The 18010-nt window shown below is 36.5% G+C and overlaps 1 protein-coding gene across 1 annotated transcript in view; it reads right to left on the minus strand.

Annotated features, from left to right (window-relative positions):
- LOC129261166 (E3 ubiquitin-protein ligase CHFR-like) overlaps window positions 1–18010 on the minus strand; it is a 28051-nt gene that overhangs the window by 6856 nt on the left and 3185 nt on the right. The window contains exons 6-16 of the mRNA XM_064099118.1: window positions 15800–15881; window positions 14212–14446; window positions 13671–13746; window positions 13275–13353; window positions 12889–12953; window positions 11883–12001; window positions 10882–10985; window positions 9767–9997; window positions 3844–3927; window positions 895–965; window positions 72–162 (exon numbers count right to left, since the gene is read on the minus strand). Coding sequence (XP_063955188.1) covers window positions 72–162; window positions 895–965; window positions 3844–3927; window positions 9767–9997; window positions 10882–10985; window positions 11883–12001; window positions 12889–12953; window positions 13275–13353; window positions 13671–13746; window positions 14212–14446; window positions 15800–15881 — 1237 coding nt within the window. The remainder of the gene's footprint in view (window positions 1–71; window positions 163–894; window positions 966–3843; window positions 3928–9766; window positions 9998–10881; window positions 10986–11882; window positions 12002–12888; window positions 12954–13274; window positions 13354–13670; window positions 13747–14211; window positions 14447–15799; window positions 15882–18010) is intronic.

Here is an 18010-nt window from a genome sequence, read left to right on the forward strand (position 1 = left end):
CGCGACCTCCTGGTTGTGAGACGGACACTCTACAAACATGAACCAACACACCGGTATCTACAGCAACTCACCGTCTGTTCTGTAATTATTAGCTGCAAGTCCACTCAATACTTCTTGTAGTACAAGATGGATATTATGATGGCCCTTCGATAACATGAAATCCTGGAGAAAGTCAAAATGTAACAGGGAAATTTCCCAAATTCAGACACTTTCAGGAAAGTAATTTCTACATTCTGCATTGTCATGAAGAAAGTAAGAACACACAATTCATGCACTTTTTTCATAAACTTACAAAGCAGAAATTTGTATTAATATACTGTACTTTACTATATACCGGTACCGAATTAAACAACAGTCTGTACACGAATTTGCTAATTGTAACATGGCTAACCACAAAAGAAAATTAAGCTCTATATAAACAAAAACATTTTAATTCTTCAATACATGATTCTCCAGACCTTTGTTTCTGGAAATGCACCTTGAATTCTCACATTGTGAAATACCATGACCATTACAAGACCTTTTGACAGGAAAAAACAAGTGGAGCAATCACATGACTTCATTTTCTCTTTTCTTTTATCTTACAAGATTGCATGGGTCATAAGTGAGGATGGAAAGATTTAAGAAATATTACAATGTACAATAAATCTCAAGCAAAGAAGAATAAGGATTAATCACTAGATCTACATGTATAAGTGAGTTTTTGAGAAAGCTTGTCGCGTTTGAATGAAATGTGTAATGACTTTGAAGAGAAGCACTGTGATTAATGCAAGGAGCTGAGGACACCGTGGTCTACCAATCTTTCTGGGTTAACACAAATAAAGTTATGTCACAATAAAGGCAAGACTTGCCGACATGTATTATGAAAATAATGAATTAAAGAGTACTACTCACTTTAAATATTGTTGATTCATATCTATTGTTGTTAATGATAGTATCCAGAACACTCTCACTAAATTTCATATCTAAACAGAAGAGACATGGAAAAAAAATACATATCAATATTTTAATTATGCATTCTTAATACTATCTTAACCCTAATTCTCCCGGGGGGGGGGGGGGGCCATAATGGCCCCCCCTCAACAATTTTCGCGATATATCTGCTGCGAGAAATTTTTTGACCTCGCCGCTCACTGACTTTTTACTTTCAAGTCTCGCGCAAATTTTGAGACCAAATCTGTGACGCCCGGGTACGCGGTTACGACATTACGCAACATTATATAAGTGCATGTCAGACCCAAAATTGCTCATAAACGTGATTTCATGTACAAATCCAATGCAAATAGTGTATTTAGCCAAAATTCATAAATGTATCATTATTTCTACTTTTACTGATTAAACTTAATTAATTTTGCCTTGTTTATGATCAGAATTAAGTCTGGAACGATTTCCATTGAAAAAACAATAAAAAACCAAAAGTAAAAAAACAAAGAAATACATAAGAAATTCATAAAACAATAAAATACATAAGAAATTGATTTCCAAACCGAAGTTTTTTTGAATTGCGATTGTTAAGAATGCTACAAAGAATATTTTTACCAAAAATTAGCATTCTAGGAGCTTTATTTAGTGAATTAGAGCAAAAAGTATGATTTATACATAAATTAGCATAATTAATTCATATAAAATAAAATTTCAATATTTTGGAAAATTTTACCATACAGCCTTGTAGATTACATCACACACTACCAGCGTGCAAATTTTTGCGTCGCTCGCGCGATCGGCGGCCGAGATCTTAAGGGGGGGCCATAATGGCCCCCCCCCGGGAATGACAAGAATCAAAATACCCCGGGAGCTTGAGGGTTAAGCAAACATTACTGTAAATGTCTTATATTTTGTGTAGTACATGTAACCATGCCTATAGGTAAGTTTGAATCTATTGGGATCCCAGAAATCTGTTTGTCTTTAGAGAGATTTGACCTAAAAGAGGTATACATTTTAAAAATTCAGACCAAAAAAAAAATGGGTTGGGCAAATATTCGGCTTATAGTAGGTCAACACATGCAAGGTTACCTGTATCACTTTGGGAATTAACTACCTATCCATTCCTTGATTATTAGAAATAACAAAAAGTTTACGTATTTACATGACCTACATGTACCAGTGGTTACAAACAATTAGCAAGCTGACTTTAATAGTCAAGTGTCCCAGTACAGCGTCTGTGACATGCACATCAACACAGCTGAATGATGCACGGTCGCCGGCATGTCCATCTTTGTTGTGTCTTGAAAGAGTTACAATGCTTGGAATTCATTAAATATTGGCAAAAATTTCCTTTGTTGTCAATTATCAAAGATTATAGCCATGTACTTATGATAATTGAATATATCAAATCAGTAATCAACATCTGGTGAACATTTGATCAATGTAAAAAGCAGTATTCAGTTGCTAACTGTTGGTAGACTGATTAAATATATCTTGCCTCATTTTGCCGTCTTGGAGCAAACTCACAAAATACATTGAGTTTGTTACCAAGTTTTACTATTTTGAATATTTCTATTTCATCACAGAATATGAAGAAAACTAGACATTGCTTAGAATTATTCAGAGACATTCCATGGGAAAAAATATATATATACATGTATATATAAAGTGCGTCCCACAAAAAACGAAACCGAGATTTAGCAATGATTTATCATCACTTAAAGGTCAAGTCCATCCTAGAAAACTGTTGATTTGAATAAATAGAGAAAGCATAATGCTGAAAATTTCATTAAAATCGGATGTAAAATAAGAAAGTTATGGCATTTTAAAGTTTCGCTTATTTTTTACAAAATAGTGATACATGTATGTACAACTCAGTGAAATGCAAATGAGACAGTCAATGATGTCCCTCACTCACTATTTCTTTTGTTTTTTATTGTTTGAATTATATAATATTTCATTTTTTACAGATTTGACAAATAAGGACCAACTTGACTGAACGATATAGTATTAAACAATGTTAGTTCCACATGTTCAGGGAGGAATTGATCATTGTTTCACTTGACAATGAGGAGAAAATTAGAATATTTCATATTTCATAAAATAAAATACAAAACGTGAGTGATGTCATCAGTCTCCTCATTTGCATACCGAACAGGATGTGCATGTAACTGTTTTGTGAAATTAAGCGAAACTTTAAAATGTCATAACTTTCTTATTTTACATCCGATTTTGATGAAATTTTCAGTGTTATGCTTGTTGGATTTTTCTCTTTTTATTCAAATCAACTTTTTGTTGGGGTGGACTTGTCCTTTAATCATGAATACAATAGACAAATGACCTACGAATGTAAAGCTTAGAATCTCCTCTGTAATTAAGGTATCAAATTAAAGAGCAGATATTGAACTTTTTAAAAATGTGGTTTTCTTATTGAAACCCAGATACAGCCCGCCAACTGACTTTTTGGTATCCCCTCTTCAAATTGTTTTTGCTCACTCATGCGTGAATGAGAAATAATCTAAGTAATTTCAGATGAAAGAGGAGATTCTAAGCTTTACAATGGTAGGTCATTTGTCTATTGTATTTATTATTAAGAGATGATAATTCATCGACAAATCTCGGTTTCGTTTTTTGTGGGACGCACTGTATATATACAATTGCGTCCTGCAAAAGTATGTGCCCAATCGGTCATTATAGAATATCCAGTAGAGGGTTTCATCAACACTTGTTGTCTGACCAGTTGACAGATCTGACAAATTTCCTTGATTTTGATTGGCCAAGGAGCAATTGTTACCATGGTAAATGTCGGATAAAGTAGAGTTTGTCAGATAAAATGACTGATAAATCCTTTCAAGAGATGCTCCGGAACATATATTTACACTCAATTTTCTTTCTTCTTTCTTGGTTTATGATACACACCTTGGAACCTGTTGAGACACCCTAGGCAGTTGTACTGCTTACAGCCCCAGTACATATGGCAAAAGCTCCTTCGGCAGATACGACCTGCAGCGGGAATCAAAGAATGGTTAGAAATGCCATCAATGAGAAGGTCCCACTCAAACCCACAGGAAAATGTGACCAGCCACTCCAAAACCAACAATACTTACCAGGGAAGGTTCTCTGTAAGAAGTCAAAATAGTACATGTAATTCGGTCTTCAAAAAGTAAAAATTAAAAATTTGCTTTATCTGAAAGGGTAATGATTTACCTCTATACAATCAAAATTTGAAGTTGTAAAGTTGAATAAATAAGAAACAAGAGTTTCTTTGACATCATTATGGACATTTCTTTGTGGAGGTGTCGTGGTGTAGTGGTTCAGTCAATAGACTCTATCAACGTTTGTCACTCTCCACCCAGATGTTAAATGGGTACCTGGATGAATGTGAACGTTGACCAATGTGATTAGATTGGCACGTGTGCACCGATAAACGGTTGCCTGACCAGGATACTCCCCAGAGAGTGGAGATGGTACACTTTATATGTTGAACAGTGAAGGATCTTATGACTGGGGTATTAATAATAATTACAATGTAAAGCGCTCAGAAACCCAATGATGAAGCGAGAAGGTCTCCAATGTTATATCTGCTTTCTCTGACTCATCTTCATTACCAGCAACCACCACTCCAGTTGGTCCACCTCAGTGCAAATTTTCAGAATTTCATCCTGTATCTGACCTGGAAGTTAAGAAACTCATCACATCACTACCATCAAAGCACTGTCAATTGGACCCGATCCCCACCTGGTTTATTAAAAGACACTCTTCACGATATCCTTCCACTCATCACTAAGCTGTTTAACCTTTCTTTGTCCTCCGGTCTCTTCCCCGAACCTTTTAAGTCATCTCTACTCCTTCCTCTCCTCAAGAAGCCTGCACTCGACCCAAATTCACTTAATAACTACCGACCAATTGCAAACCTTCCTTTCTTGGGTAAGGTTCTGGAGAGAATAGTGTCGTAGCAGCTCAGAGTTCATCTTGAGGGATTTGGCTTGCTTCCTGTGCCTCAGTCTTCTTATAGGAACCATCATTCGACAGAGACTGCGTTGGTTAAACTTTTCAACGATTTTCTACTGGCTGTGGACAAAGGCGATGAAGTAGCGTTAGTCCTTCTGGACTATACAGCTGCTTTTGACACTATTGACCACAACCTGTTACTCGATCGTCTTGAGAATGAATTCTCCATCACTGGAACTGTCCTACAATGGATCCGCTCATACCTTCATGGTCGTTCCCAGCAAGTAATCATTAATGATACACTTTCTGAATCATTCCCTCTAACTTACGGAGTTCCACTGGGTCCCGTGGTTGGCCCACTCCTTTTCATTCTTTATACCAGTCCACTTTCAAAACTTATAGAATCTCACCAAGGTGTTCAGCATGTGATGTACGCAGACAACACACAAATTTATGTAACACTTAAGGACGTTCCACAGTTAAAATGAAGTCCATGTCATTTTCACCAAATTTTGCAGAGAGTTACTCTGGTATTTATGCATTATGAAAATGCAAAAAATAATATAGGTTCATGTGCTTATTTTTTTTCTACGGGTCTTCAAAGTCGCCGTATTTGAATGATATGCAATCTTGTGCAATTTAAGAGAATTTTGCCTCTCTTAGACCTCACGAATTCACCAAATGAGTTTAAATCATCTTTACTCAGTGGATATCGCATCAAACTTCATCAAATTTTCAAGATATATAACAAAGTGTATACCAAAGTAAGAGAAAGCCTTTTACTTGGTAAAACTATATCTATCTGGAGTTAGCAGCGCCATCATTTGGCAAGAATGGTGCAAAAACTCGGAAAAAGCAAATCTTCAAAGACGTGAATCTACTCAAAAATTTAAAAAGTACATGTATTTTGTAAGCTGCACTTTTTTCAAAATCCATGTCATTTTCATCAAATTCTGCTAATTTGTAGAGGAATGCATATCGAAGGTGTAGGGAAGTTAAAAATATGGGGTCCATGTGCTCGTTTTTTAACTATGAGTGTCCAAAGTGATGTGAGTTGGCATCGAAATCGCCGAAAATGTACCCAAAACGTGCAAAAGTCTAATAATATCGTCTAAAATGCAAATGGTTCCGTAGTTTTGCCCCCGAACATTCAAAATCCATGTCATTTTCATCATACTCTCTAGATTTGTAGAAGAATATATTCTGAAGACATTAAAATATTAAAAATATGGGGTCCATGTGCTCGTTTTTAAACTATCAGTGTCCAAATTGTTGCGAGTTGGCTTGAAAATATTGAAATGCACCTAAAATGCGCCGAAAACGTGCAGAAGTCTATACCCTCTAAAATGCAAATGGTTCCGTAGTTTTGCTCCCTAACATTCAAAATCCATGTCATTTTCATCATACTCTCTAGATTTGTAGAGGAATATATTCTAAAGACATAAGAATATTAAAAATATGGGGTCCATGTGCTCGTTTTTAAACTATCAGTGTCTAAACTGTTGCGAGTTGGCTTGAAACAGCCCAAAATGCGCCGAAAACAAGCACAAGTCTTACAATACCGTCCGAAATGTCTAAAATACGAATGATTCCGTAGTTCTGCTCCCAAACACTCAAAATCCATGTCATTTTCATCATACTCTCTAGATTTGCAGAGAAATATATTCTGATGACGTTAAAATATCAAAAACATGGGGTCTATGTGCTCGTTTTTAAACTATCAGTGTCCAAAGTGTTGCGAGTTGACTTAAAAGTATTGAAATCCACCTAAAATGCGCCGAAAACGTGCAAAGTCTAATAATACCGTCTAAAATGCGAATGGTTCCGTAGTTTTGCTCCCAAACACTCAAAATCCACGTCATTTTCATCATACTCTCTAGATTTGTAGAGGAATACATTCTAAAGGCATCAAAATATCAAAAATATGGGGTCTATGTGCTCGTTTTTAATCTATCAGTGTCCAAATTGTTGCGAGTTGGCTTGAAAATATTGAAATGCACCTAAAATGCGCCGAAAACGTGCAAAGTCTAATAATACCGTCTAAAATGCGAATGGTTCCGTAGTTTGGCTCCCTAACATTCAAAATCCATGTCATTTTCATCATACTCTCTAGATTTGTAGAGGAATATATTCTAAAGACATTAGAATATTAAAAATATGGGGTCCATGTGCTCGATTTTTTACTATCAGTGCCTAAACTGTTGCGAGTTGGCTTGAAACAGCCCAAAATGCGCCGAAAACAAGTAAAAGTCAGATAATACATGTACCATCCAAAATGTCTAAAATACGAATGGTTCCGTAGTTCTGCTCCTAAACATTCAAAATCCATGTCATTTTCATCATACTCTCTAGATTTGTAGAGGAATATATTCTGAAGAAGTTAAGATATTAAAGCTATGGGGTCCATGTCCTCATTTTCAAATTATCAGTGTCCAAAGCATTGCAGGTTGGCTGGTTGGCTTGAAACAGCCCAAAATGCGCCGAAAACAAGCAAAAGTCTGTTAATACAGTCTAAAATGCGAATGGTTCCGTAGTCTTGCTCCCAAACATTGAAAATCCATGTCATTTTCATTATACTTTGCACATAGATACTTTAGCACCTGAATATTTCAAATATACAAAAATTTACATGGGTCCATGTGCTTGATTTTTTGCTATAGAGCTTCAAAATTAACCCAAAATGGATGATGTTCTTAATAATTGTGCATCCAAAAGAATTTGGCATTTTTAGATCTCACGAGATCACAACAATGAGTTTAAAGCTCTATTAATCAGTCAAAATCTATAAAGATTTCATCAAATTTTGCAATATGATTAATAATTGTATCCGTAAGATTGATAATTGATTTATATTGCTGTCAATTGTTTGCTCATTGAAGTTTAACAACACTCTCAGTTCTTAGAAATTGCGGGAAAGATACTCAACCTCAAAAATTTCAAATTTCAATAACAAACTTGAGAAGTTAAAAGAAATGCTGCACTTTAGTAAAAACCCATGTCATTTTCACAAAACTTTGCAAAGTTGTAGAGGAAGGTATACCTAAGAGGTGCAAACATTAAAAAATATGGGTTAATGTGCTTGTTTTCAAACTATCAGCACTCTTATTAGAGCAAATTTGCTTCTTAAAACACCCGAAAACGCGCCAAAAGCTTTGTATCTATGTGAGGAAAAATTCCAAACCACTTTTCCATTTATTCAAACTCGGGGTCATATTCATCATACTTTGCTGCACTTCAGAGAAACTATTTTGAAATTGTAGAGGAATAAAAAAAAATGGTCCATGGAATAATTCCAGTTTATAAGCTTCATAAAATAAACATCGGATCTGCAGTTAGTAAAGGAGAAAAATCAGCTCACAGTACAGCTGATTAATCACCAGTTCATCCATTGTGACGTCAGCGCGCAGAGTGTAAAATATGCGCAGATCATGATGCGCACAAACATAACTGTGGAACGTCCTTAAACTGGACGGCAAGGCTGAAGCAGCTCAAAAGCTTCAAAGCTGCATTGAGGACATTAAGGTTTGGTCTCGTAAAAACAGACTCTGCCTTAATGAACGGAAATCTGAGGTTATCCACATATCATCAAAGTTCAGAAATACCACTCCATTCCCTGATTTATTTTCTGATAATGCTTCTCTGAAGGGTAGTGAGTGGATACGCGACCTCGATGTGATGATCGACAATAATATTACTCTTCAACATCATATCAAGCACATTTGCAGGTCTGCGTCATACGGTATTTTCAAAATTGGAAAGATTAGGAAACTACTTGACCGACCCACAACTGCCAAACTAACACATGCATTTGTTTCTTGCCACCTAGATTATTGTAACGCAATATTTTCTAACCGCCCTTGTACAAACCTACTTCCACTTCAGCGGGTTAAAAACTCTGCTGCTAGACTGGTCTCTCTCTGTAGGAAATCTGAGCATACATGTATAACCCCAATCCTGCGTTCTCTCCACTGGCTCCCCAAACATCATCGTATATCTTTCAAAGTCCTCCTCCTTACCTACAAAATTCTTAATGGTCAATCCCCCAAATATCTCACAGATCTCATTTCTTTACGTTCTAGTACCTCCTCAAGACCCCTCCGTTCATCATCTACAATGCAGTTAACTCCTGGACCGCGAACTTCTACAAAATATGGTGACCGTGCTTTTTCTTCTATTGCCCCTTCTCTTTGGAACAAGTTACCCTCTCACATGCATAGTGCCAAGTCCGTCATACCTTTTCAATCAATGAATCCCAGTTGTGGGTCGGTCATTGAGGTGCACACCAGTTTTAATCTGTTAGTATTTTTTTTCTCTCTTAATGATTTTTGTCATGCTTTGAGTTATTATTATGCCCTTTGAATTTTTTCCCCCATGTAAAGTTAAATTCAGAACACAGCTATGCTATGATATAATAGACACCATGTCAAAAGTCGGAACTGCTATTTTCCTCAGAAATCCTGTGAATGTGCTAATTTTCAGATTCTATTAAAGGAATAAACGCCTGTATTAAGCGCCCTATAAATGTTTTGTATTTATTATTGTATTATTATATAAATGTAACTTATTATTATTATCAATTTTGCGCACTATTGGAAGTTTCAATGAAAATGCAGTGTGACATCTTATGCTTGAGTGAACTCTGAACTTCAAACATTGTTTTCTCCTTATTTTTTTTTTTTTTTTTGGGGGGGGGACTCGCACATAAATTTTTCTGCCTTCAATCAAGTACTTGTCAGGATTATACATATAGTTGATTAATTTTGACAATATTATATATCATTTTAAAGCATAAGATGTGCCTTTTTCAAGCTCAAAATTCATTTTGGGCAACTTATTGATGGTTTTGGGGTGGGTGGTCACAAATAACAAACGATAAGGCCAATACACTCACATATCTGTGGGGGAATATCTGGCGCTCTGGTTCTGTGTGGCATGGACTGCAGGCAGCACGTGCAGGCTACGTGTTGTAAGGCATCAAGATTGCACTGGAATGGTGGAGGGGTTGGCATGGGGACAGGTACGCCTCCCACAGCTATTCGGACTCTCTTGGACGGAGATGAAGACGTGGCTGAAGAGGTGGAGGGAACAGCAGCATCTCCTGAAGATGTGGAAGGAGCATTCCCTAGAGATCAAATAAACACATAATATTACGATGCCATGGAACAATACAACCATGCATAACTTCATTACTTGATGAAATACATAATGAAATAGACAAGACAAAAACTGCATTGTATCCTTCCATTCCTTTTTTTATATAGACGATCAAGATTCAACATTGTTTTGTAAACAATACATGAGCAAGTGTCAATATTGATGATGCCGATTGAATATGTTGTTGATGACGATTCCATTTGTTCAATTAGATTTTTTTTAAAGATGTTCCCTCTTTCAAGAGAGTTACTAGAATGAGCATGTGATGTGTCATAACTAAAGGTGAAATCAACCAATAAAGAAATTACATAATCTTATGAAATTATACATGAATGGAGACATGATTAGACTAACATATTGTCATCTTACCATCACTTCTACAGGATGCAAACATGATGCCATCCGAGATTTTATCATCTGATGATCAGTGTGGCACTTTAAAAGCCTGCGTTTTAACCTGCGTACATGTACATGTATTGCTACGTGAGCCAACAGCAGAAATGCGCAGCCTAACTCACCTTCACCTCTTGTCGCAGATCGTTGCGACTGGAGTCGAATAAAAGCGAAGCAATGGAAGCTTTTGCGATGTACATCTAGCAGTAACGCTGCATGAGCCTACATAAGCAGCTTGTACCTGCGTGTCCATGCTTGCATTTGGTTGTTGCCACTCACCTTCACTCAGATGAATTTTCCATGCATTCAGTTGCGGAAGTTTGTTTTTAAAAAAGTACTGAGTCAGACCATAAGGCCTCTGCACTATATAGTCTGCATATTGACCTTGTATTAGCTTGTTTCAATACACTGTGTTGCCTTTAGCTGCAATTCAAGTGATAGGAAAGCTTCCATACAAACCTGCCACCGCAGCAGTGCTTGTTGATGGATCCAGAGAGGTTTGAAGTGACATGACAGCATCTCTGTCCAATGGCTGTACATAGTGGGGACACTGTCTACAGGCACTGGATTGAAAAAAAAATCAATACGTTTATAATGTTTGAACTACTAGTACATGTATGTAATGTTATATATATACTGGCAAATGTTCTAAATTTCTGCATCATGTAATTATAAATATGTAGAATTGGTTTATTTTTTTAGCTTGGAAAACTACCCGACTCCTTATTTCTCTGCATTTACATCTATTGAACTAATTTGGCATAGTATTTTGTTCATTTACACATACAATACATTGGTTGTTCATTTAGGGAAATTCTGCCTTAGAACTCATCTTACCAAACCTGGCATCTATACATGTGGCATTATTAATTCAATGAAAAGAAAAAGAGCATTAAAGGGGTAATGCAAGAAAAAATTTTACAATCGATTGCCAAATTTTATAATTGATAGATCACTTCAAATCTGTAACAAATTGTTTTTATACTGCTACATGCAGTTGCAAGAAAACAGGTCAGTAATCAATAGTAAATTTGCATATCAATTGCAAGGCTGCTGAGATATATGATTGATTTGGGAACCCAAAATAGATTTGCTACTGATCAATAACTTTATGCAGTGCATCATAACATACATGTACCTGCCAAAATTGCAAGTCCATAAATAGGGACATAGGATCATTTTGGGTGAGAATTTCTTGTTTTCTTTCCCCCAAAATAGGGACTGTCCCTATGAAATAAGGACAGTGCAAAGTGCATCATAGGATTTATATTTAAAAAAATAAGAATAAGGACAAAGCTAAAGTTCCTACCCAATCCTATGAACAAATGCTCACACAAATAGGGACCATAGGATCATTTTGGGTGACAAGTTATTGTTTTCTTTCCCCCCAAATAGAAACTGTCCCTATGAAATATGGATGGTTGCCAAGTATGTCATGAGATGGCAAAAGAGCTACGTACAGTGGTGGTGGTGGAACATATTCCTCCTCCTCTTCTTCCTCCTCCTCATAATCCTCCTCATCATCTGGATCATAATCACCTTCTTCATCCTCATCGTATAAGGGGTCATAGTCAAATGTCTGCAATAGTACACAAAAATGAAAACACAAATGCATGCTATAAGAATTCCAAGTGTCATCTTACGTTCCAAAATTACAACAGTGTAGTGGTCGTGGGATATTTTCTCAGCCATAAACATTCCGATTTTGCATTTTTCAACAATTAAAATTTAAACTTGGCATCTTGCACCCCCTCTCTATGTTTTGTTTTCATTTCAAATAGCCCTTGAAGCGGTTTATTTCCAATTTGTCTAATGCCAACTCGTCTACTACCATTTGGTCTATCATCAGTTCGTCTACTCACCACATGGTCTACTTTCATTTAGTCTAATGCCATTCCGTCTAATAACCAGTTGGTCCAATAGCCATTTAGTCCATATACCATATGGTCTAATTAAACTAAAGTGTTAATTGTGCAAGATGAATGAAAATAAAATAGGTATAAGACCAACTGGTTATTAGACGAAATGGTAATAAACAAAATGGTGATTAGACGAAGTGATGATTGGACCAAATGGTTATTGGACCAAATGGTTGTTAGACAAAATGTTGGACGGAATGGCATTAGACTACATAAAGGTAGACCATGTGGTGAGTGGACGAGTTGGCAGTAGACGAATTGGCAATTTATCCTTCAAGCACTTACTTTATAAATTTAGTAATTGGATATTCAAAACCTACAAAGATTATATTCTGAAATTTTCAGCCTATTCCATGCTTGAGAAAAATAAAACACTAAAAAGCAGCATTACGTGGTTGCTATGTTGATATTTTCCCTTAGCAATAACATATGAATTTGCCCATCAATCAAAAGACCTACTGCAGAATTTGAAAATTAAGAGTGATTAGCAAAACCATTGCTTTAATTGCTTGGCAGTCTGTTAATATAGAAGCAAAATTCTATTTACCTTATTGAATGGAATACTGCAACGGGCATCCATTTCTTCCAAGTCTTCTTTTGTCCTCTTTTTGTCTGCAAGTCAGGCAAAACAAATATTCAATTCAATTCAATTTGATTCAGAGTTATTTCACAATGCAATGAACATACATGACAGCATTGGACATTTTTAATATATGCAGTAAATCGAACACAATTTGTAAAGGAAATCTGCATAAACCATGGGTTCAACCAACGTTTTTCAAAACCACCTTTGTGAATTCTTGCCAGAGCTTACAGGTCAATTCATTATTACATAATCTTCAGTGAATCTTACAATGACATGTTATTTAAAGTCCATTGCAAACAGAGGAAAGGATCTAAAATGATGATCAAAGAAACTCTTTTCAATCTTACCTGGATTTTGTTTGAGATAGGCATCCACTAGGCTGTTAACAATGTAATTATGGCCTATGCGCTTAACATGTTTTCGACACTGCAAGAAAAAATATACACAAAATTATATAACGTAGTGTTATATCTATCGAATATGAAAACAGACAGCGCTAAACATGCTGATCATCATCATCATAATCACCGTCATCACCACCATCATCATCATCATGGTGATTATCATGACCATCAATATCATCAGTAACTTCATCATCATCATCATCGTCAACACCATCAACACCACTATCACAATCTCCATCATCATCATCATCATCACCACCACCACCACCATCATCATCATCCCCACCACCACCATCACCACCACCATCATCATCAACATTATCATCATTGCATACTCACTTGAGGACATCTCTTTGAATGTTTCATCCATCCCGATATACATGCAGCACAAAAGCTATGCATACAAGGTTGAAGGCTGTATCACAAAATGGAGAAAAAAAAAATACATGTACTAGAGCTAGCTTTTTCGATCATTCTAAGAAAAAAAAAGTTCTGGAGCCCTGTTTCATATTAAAATAACATTTGGCAAATAATCCACTCTGTTTACTACCATAGAAAGCATTGATTTTTACTGGTTCCATAGACCTACTACCATGGTCATTGTCATAATCTTTCAATTATAGAAATAGTAAGTTTTTACCCCAGATCTGGAGGTGAAATCTTAAGTGATATTCCATACTCTTCATGTTGTATATGGAAGAAATCATAGCAAAAAAACAGATAGATAGATAGATAGACAGATACACGGACATTGATCATTTGATGGATAGCTTGATAAATAGACAAAGAAAAGCTGATGGAGATATTAATATCAGGGCAGCGAGAGAAAAAAATAAACACAGATACAAAATGACAGACAAATAGACAAATCTTTAAATACCTGATACACTTATGCAGTATATCTTGGCAGATGCTGCATATAAGGGTCTCAAGAATGTCATCTGATTCTTCTTCCTCATCCTTTGGAGATTTCACCCCTTCTTCTTTCCTCTTCTCAGTATCCCCATCTCCCTTTTCAGTGGCAGCAGCCTTATCAGTATCTTCTATTGCCTTAGAAGCTTCATCTGCAACGGATGAAGCTGCTTCTCCTGCTGGCTTTTCTGCAGGATCTTCAGCTATGAGTATTTGAATGACAATATTGCAATCGACTATTTCAATGGTAATACCTCCAGGGAATTCAAGAGGGCGCTTCTGGAAGGTTTTTTAACATGCTGTACTCGCTGCCATCTTCAACACGAAGATCATCTACGTCAATCATCAGCCGGTTGTGCAGCACATGCACACATGCACAGTACACATACGCTGCGCTGCTTTCAACTACATTGGCGCTGGTCCAAACATCTGCCGAAGTCATTTCACACAGCAGCAGGAGGCGGAGCCAACCTGCCAGGATCTTCGAAAAGCAGCTTAAGCATACGCGAACCGAGAATTGTCAAGAGCAGGAGCATGCAGGACAAGTAAGTATCGTGTAACATTGGTGTCAATGGGCAGCTGGCGCCATCTGCAGCGCGTACGAACGTCCAACAATGTCCTCTTGACTTCCTGGGGTGGATTACCTTTACAAAAAATAAAACCCAGATATCAGCCAAAGGGACATTCCCACACCACTTGCTTAGGCTAGACCAATGAATCTCAGGAGCAGGTCTCGCCGAGTAAGATACAGTAACATTTCGCAGGCCAAATTTGTATTGCACAATGGTGGGCAGATACAAAGTAGTACATGTATGTCTAATCCAGCTACATGTAGATCTCCTACTCAGGAACATTTGTTAAGGATTACATGTAGATGACCATCTCGGCCCCGTGTTACAAAGAGTTATGATTGATCCCATCAAACTTAATGTCCATTGAAAACAAAGAGAAGCATACTGATTTGTCAAGAAAACAGAGAATGTATGAATATACGTCATTTCTAGAAAATATTTTGAACAAACACGTATGTTAGATGTTGCTGGCTTTCCATAGTTGTGATTGATCAGATCAATCGCAACTCTTTGTAAGACGGGACCCTGCATTACATCCCCCCTCCCCATTTAAATAGCACGAAGTCACATATCTAGGCGGGTGTCTAAAATAGGCAACCATAAACAACTTTATTGCTAGAGGAAATTCAAAACATGAATGACTGAAATCACAACCCTCTGAATAAAAGGCACGTGTATAAACCAAGAAATTTTGGGCAAAAGTGAAATTTCACAAGTTTAACTAGATATTCATATCTGTAAAAAACCTGGGGGCCATTTCATACAGCTGCTGATAAGTTATGCAACACTTTACAAACAGTTGGTGATCCTATCTTCGTGCTATAGGCTACTATGTAACCTTGTAGAGCTCAGTTAGTACCTCTTAAAAAAATTCATATACAGTTTTATCAAACACCACCCTGAATTCTTCCACTCATATTGCATTCGGGAATGAGAACACATAGCTACTAAAATCAATACAGACAACAGTTCAATGAAACTTACATGGAATTTTATCATCCTTGTTTACATCTTCCTCTCCTGCTTCAAGCCTTTTAGCAGGAGGTTTACTTCCATCATCAGAATCCTTCGTAAGAAAAAAAATATATATGAAGAAACTGTGGTAGGCTCCTTGAATGAACAGTACGCCCAACAGAAGAAAATATGTAAGTCATCAGTTGTGTCTTTAACAAAAGAAAACTGAGTGGAAAAGTTTGCATTATAATAAAATTGGCTTTTGGTCAACACACATACATGGGAACGGTATGGTGTAGTGCCTGACCTTGATCAACCCAGGTATAAAGGTGTATGGGTTGCCCGTAGGGTGTATTGTTTTAGCCAGTACAGCAGCTCAGCTACAGCCAGGTTAATCATATAATACCAAGTTGTAAGCGCAGTAGAATTTAGTAGGTGTAATATTTCATGGACCTGGATACATTGTATGAAACTAGTCCTAACTTCTGTATGCACTTAGGAGAAAAGTTCAATCTATCTATTTTTTTAATACAGACACCAGATTTTGTGGGATAGCCCATCATCTGTCAATTCCGAGCTTTAACCCTCAATCTCCCGGGGTATTTTGATTCTTGTCATTCCCGGGGGGGAGGGGGGGCCATTATGGCCCCCCCTTAAGATCTCCGCCGCTGATCGCTCGAGCGACGCAAAAATTTGCACACTGGTTGTGTGCGATGTAATCTACAAGGCTGTATGGTAAAATTTTCCAAAATAATGAGATTTTATTTTATATGAATTAATTATGCTAATTTATGCATAAATCATACTTTTTGCTCTAATTCACTAAATAAAGCTCCTAGAATGCTAATTTTTGGTTAAAATATTCTTTGTAGCATTCTTAACAATCGCAATTAAAAAAAACTTAAGTTTGGAAATCAATTTCTTATGTATTTTATTGTTTTATGAATTTCTTATGTATTTCCTTGTTTTTTTTACTTTTTGTTTTTTTATTGTTTTTTCAATGGAAATCGTTCCAGACTTAATTCTGATCATATGCAAGACAAAATTAATTAAATTCAATCAGTAAAAGTAGAAATAATGATACATTTATGAATTTTGGCTAAATACACAATTTGCATTGGATTTGTACATGAAATCACGTTTGTGAGCAATTTTGGGTCTGACATGCACTTACATAATGTTGCGTAATGTCGTAACCGCGTATCCGGTCGTCACAAATTTGGTCTCAAAATTTGCGCGAGACTTGAAAGTAAAAAGTCAGTGAGCGGCGAGGTCAAAAAAATTTGCGCAGCGGATATATCGCGAAAATTGTCGAGGGGGGGGCCATTATGGCCCCCCCCCGGGAGAATTAGGGTTAACCCTATTAAAGAAGACGGGGGGGGGGGGGCTAATTCAAGCCGCCCTCAACATTTTTCGCGATAAATCTGCCACGCAAATTTTTTTGACCGCGTTGCTCGCTGACTTTTTACTTTTAAGACTCGTGCAACTTTTGAGACCAAAATTGCGACCCCCAGCTACGCGGTTCTGAAATTACGCAACATTTTGTAAATTGTTCAAAAAAGTGAATCTGTGTACAAATCCAATACAAATAGTGGTTTTTTTTGCCAAAATTCATAAATGTATCTTGTTCATGGTCAAAATAATGTCCCCCAACAATATCCATTGAAAAGCAATAAAAAACAAAAAGTTAAAAAACAAAGAAATACATAAGAAATTGCTATTCATTGATTACGCTAATTTATGCGTAATTAGTATGCAAAATCATACTTTTTGTTCTGACTCCCTAAATAATGCCCCAAATGTCCTTTTTTCTGTTGTAGAAACTCTTTGTAGTGTTCTTAGCAAATGTATATGAAAAAATTATGATATCAGATCAATTTCTTATGTATCATATTGTTTTATGCAATCTGTTTTTTTTACCCTTTGTTTTTCAGTGTTTTTTCAATGAACTTTGTCAGCGACTCTTGGGATCATAAACAGCATAAAATAAATCCATTTAGACCAACAAAACAACAAAATTATGATACATTTACAATTTTTGGTTGATAACACAATTGCATCAATTGACTTTGTACACAATATCACGTTTTTTGAGCAATTTTGGGTCTGACATGCACTAACAAAATGTTGCGTAATTTCGGAACTGCGTACCCGGGCATCGCAAATTTGGTCTCAAATGATGCACAAGACTTAAATGTAAAATGTCAGCAAGCCGCGCGGTAAAAAAAATTTGCTCAGCGA

Source organism: Lytechinus pictus, chromosome 5 (genome assembly GCF_037042905.1).
Source record: "Lytechinus pictus isolate F3 Inbred chromosome 5, Lp3.0, whole genome shotgun sequence".
Classification (NCBI taxonomy): domain Eukaryota; kingdom Metazoa; phylum Echinodermata; class Echinoidea; order Temnopleuroida; family Toxopneustidae; genus Lytechinus; species Lytechinus pictus.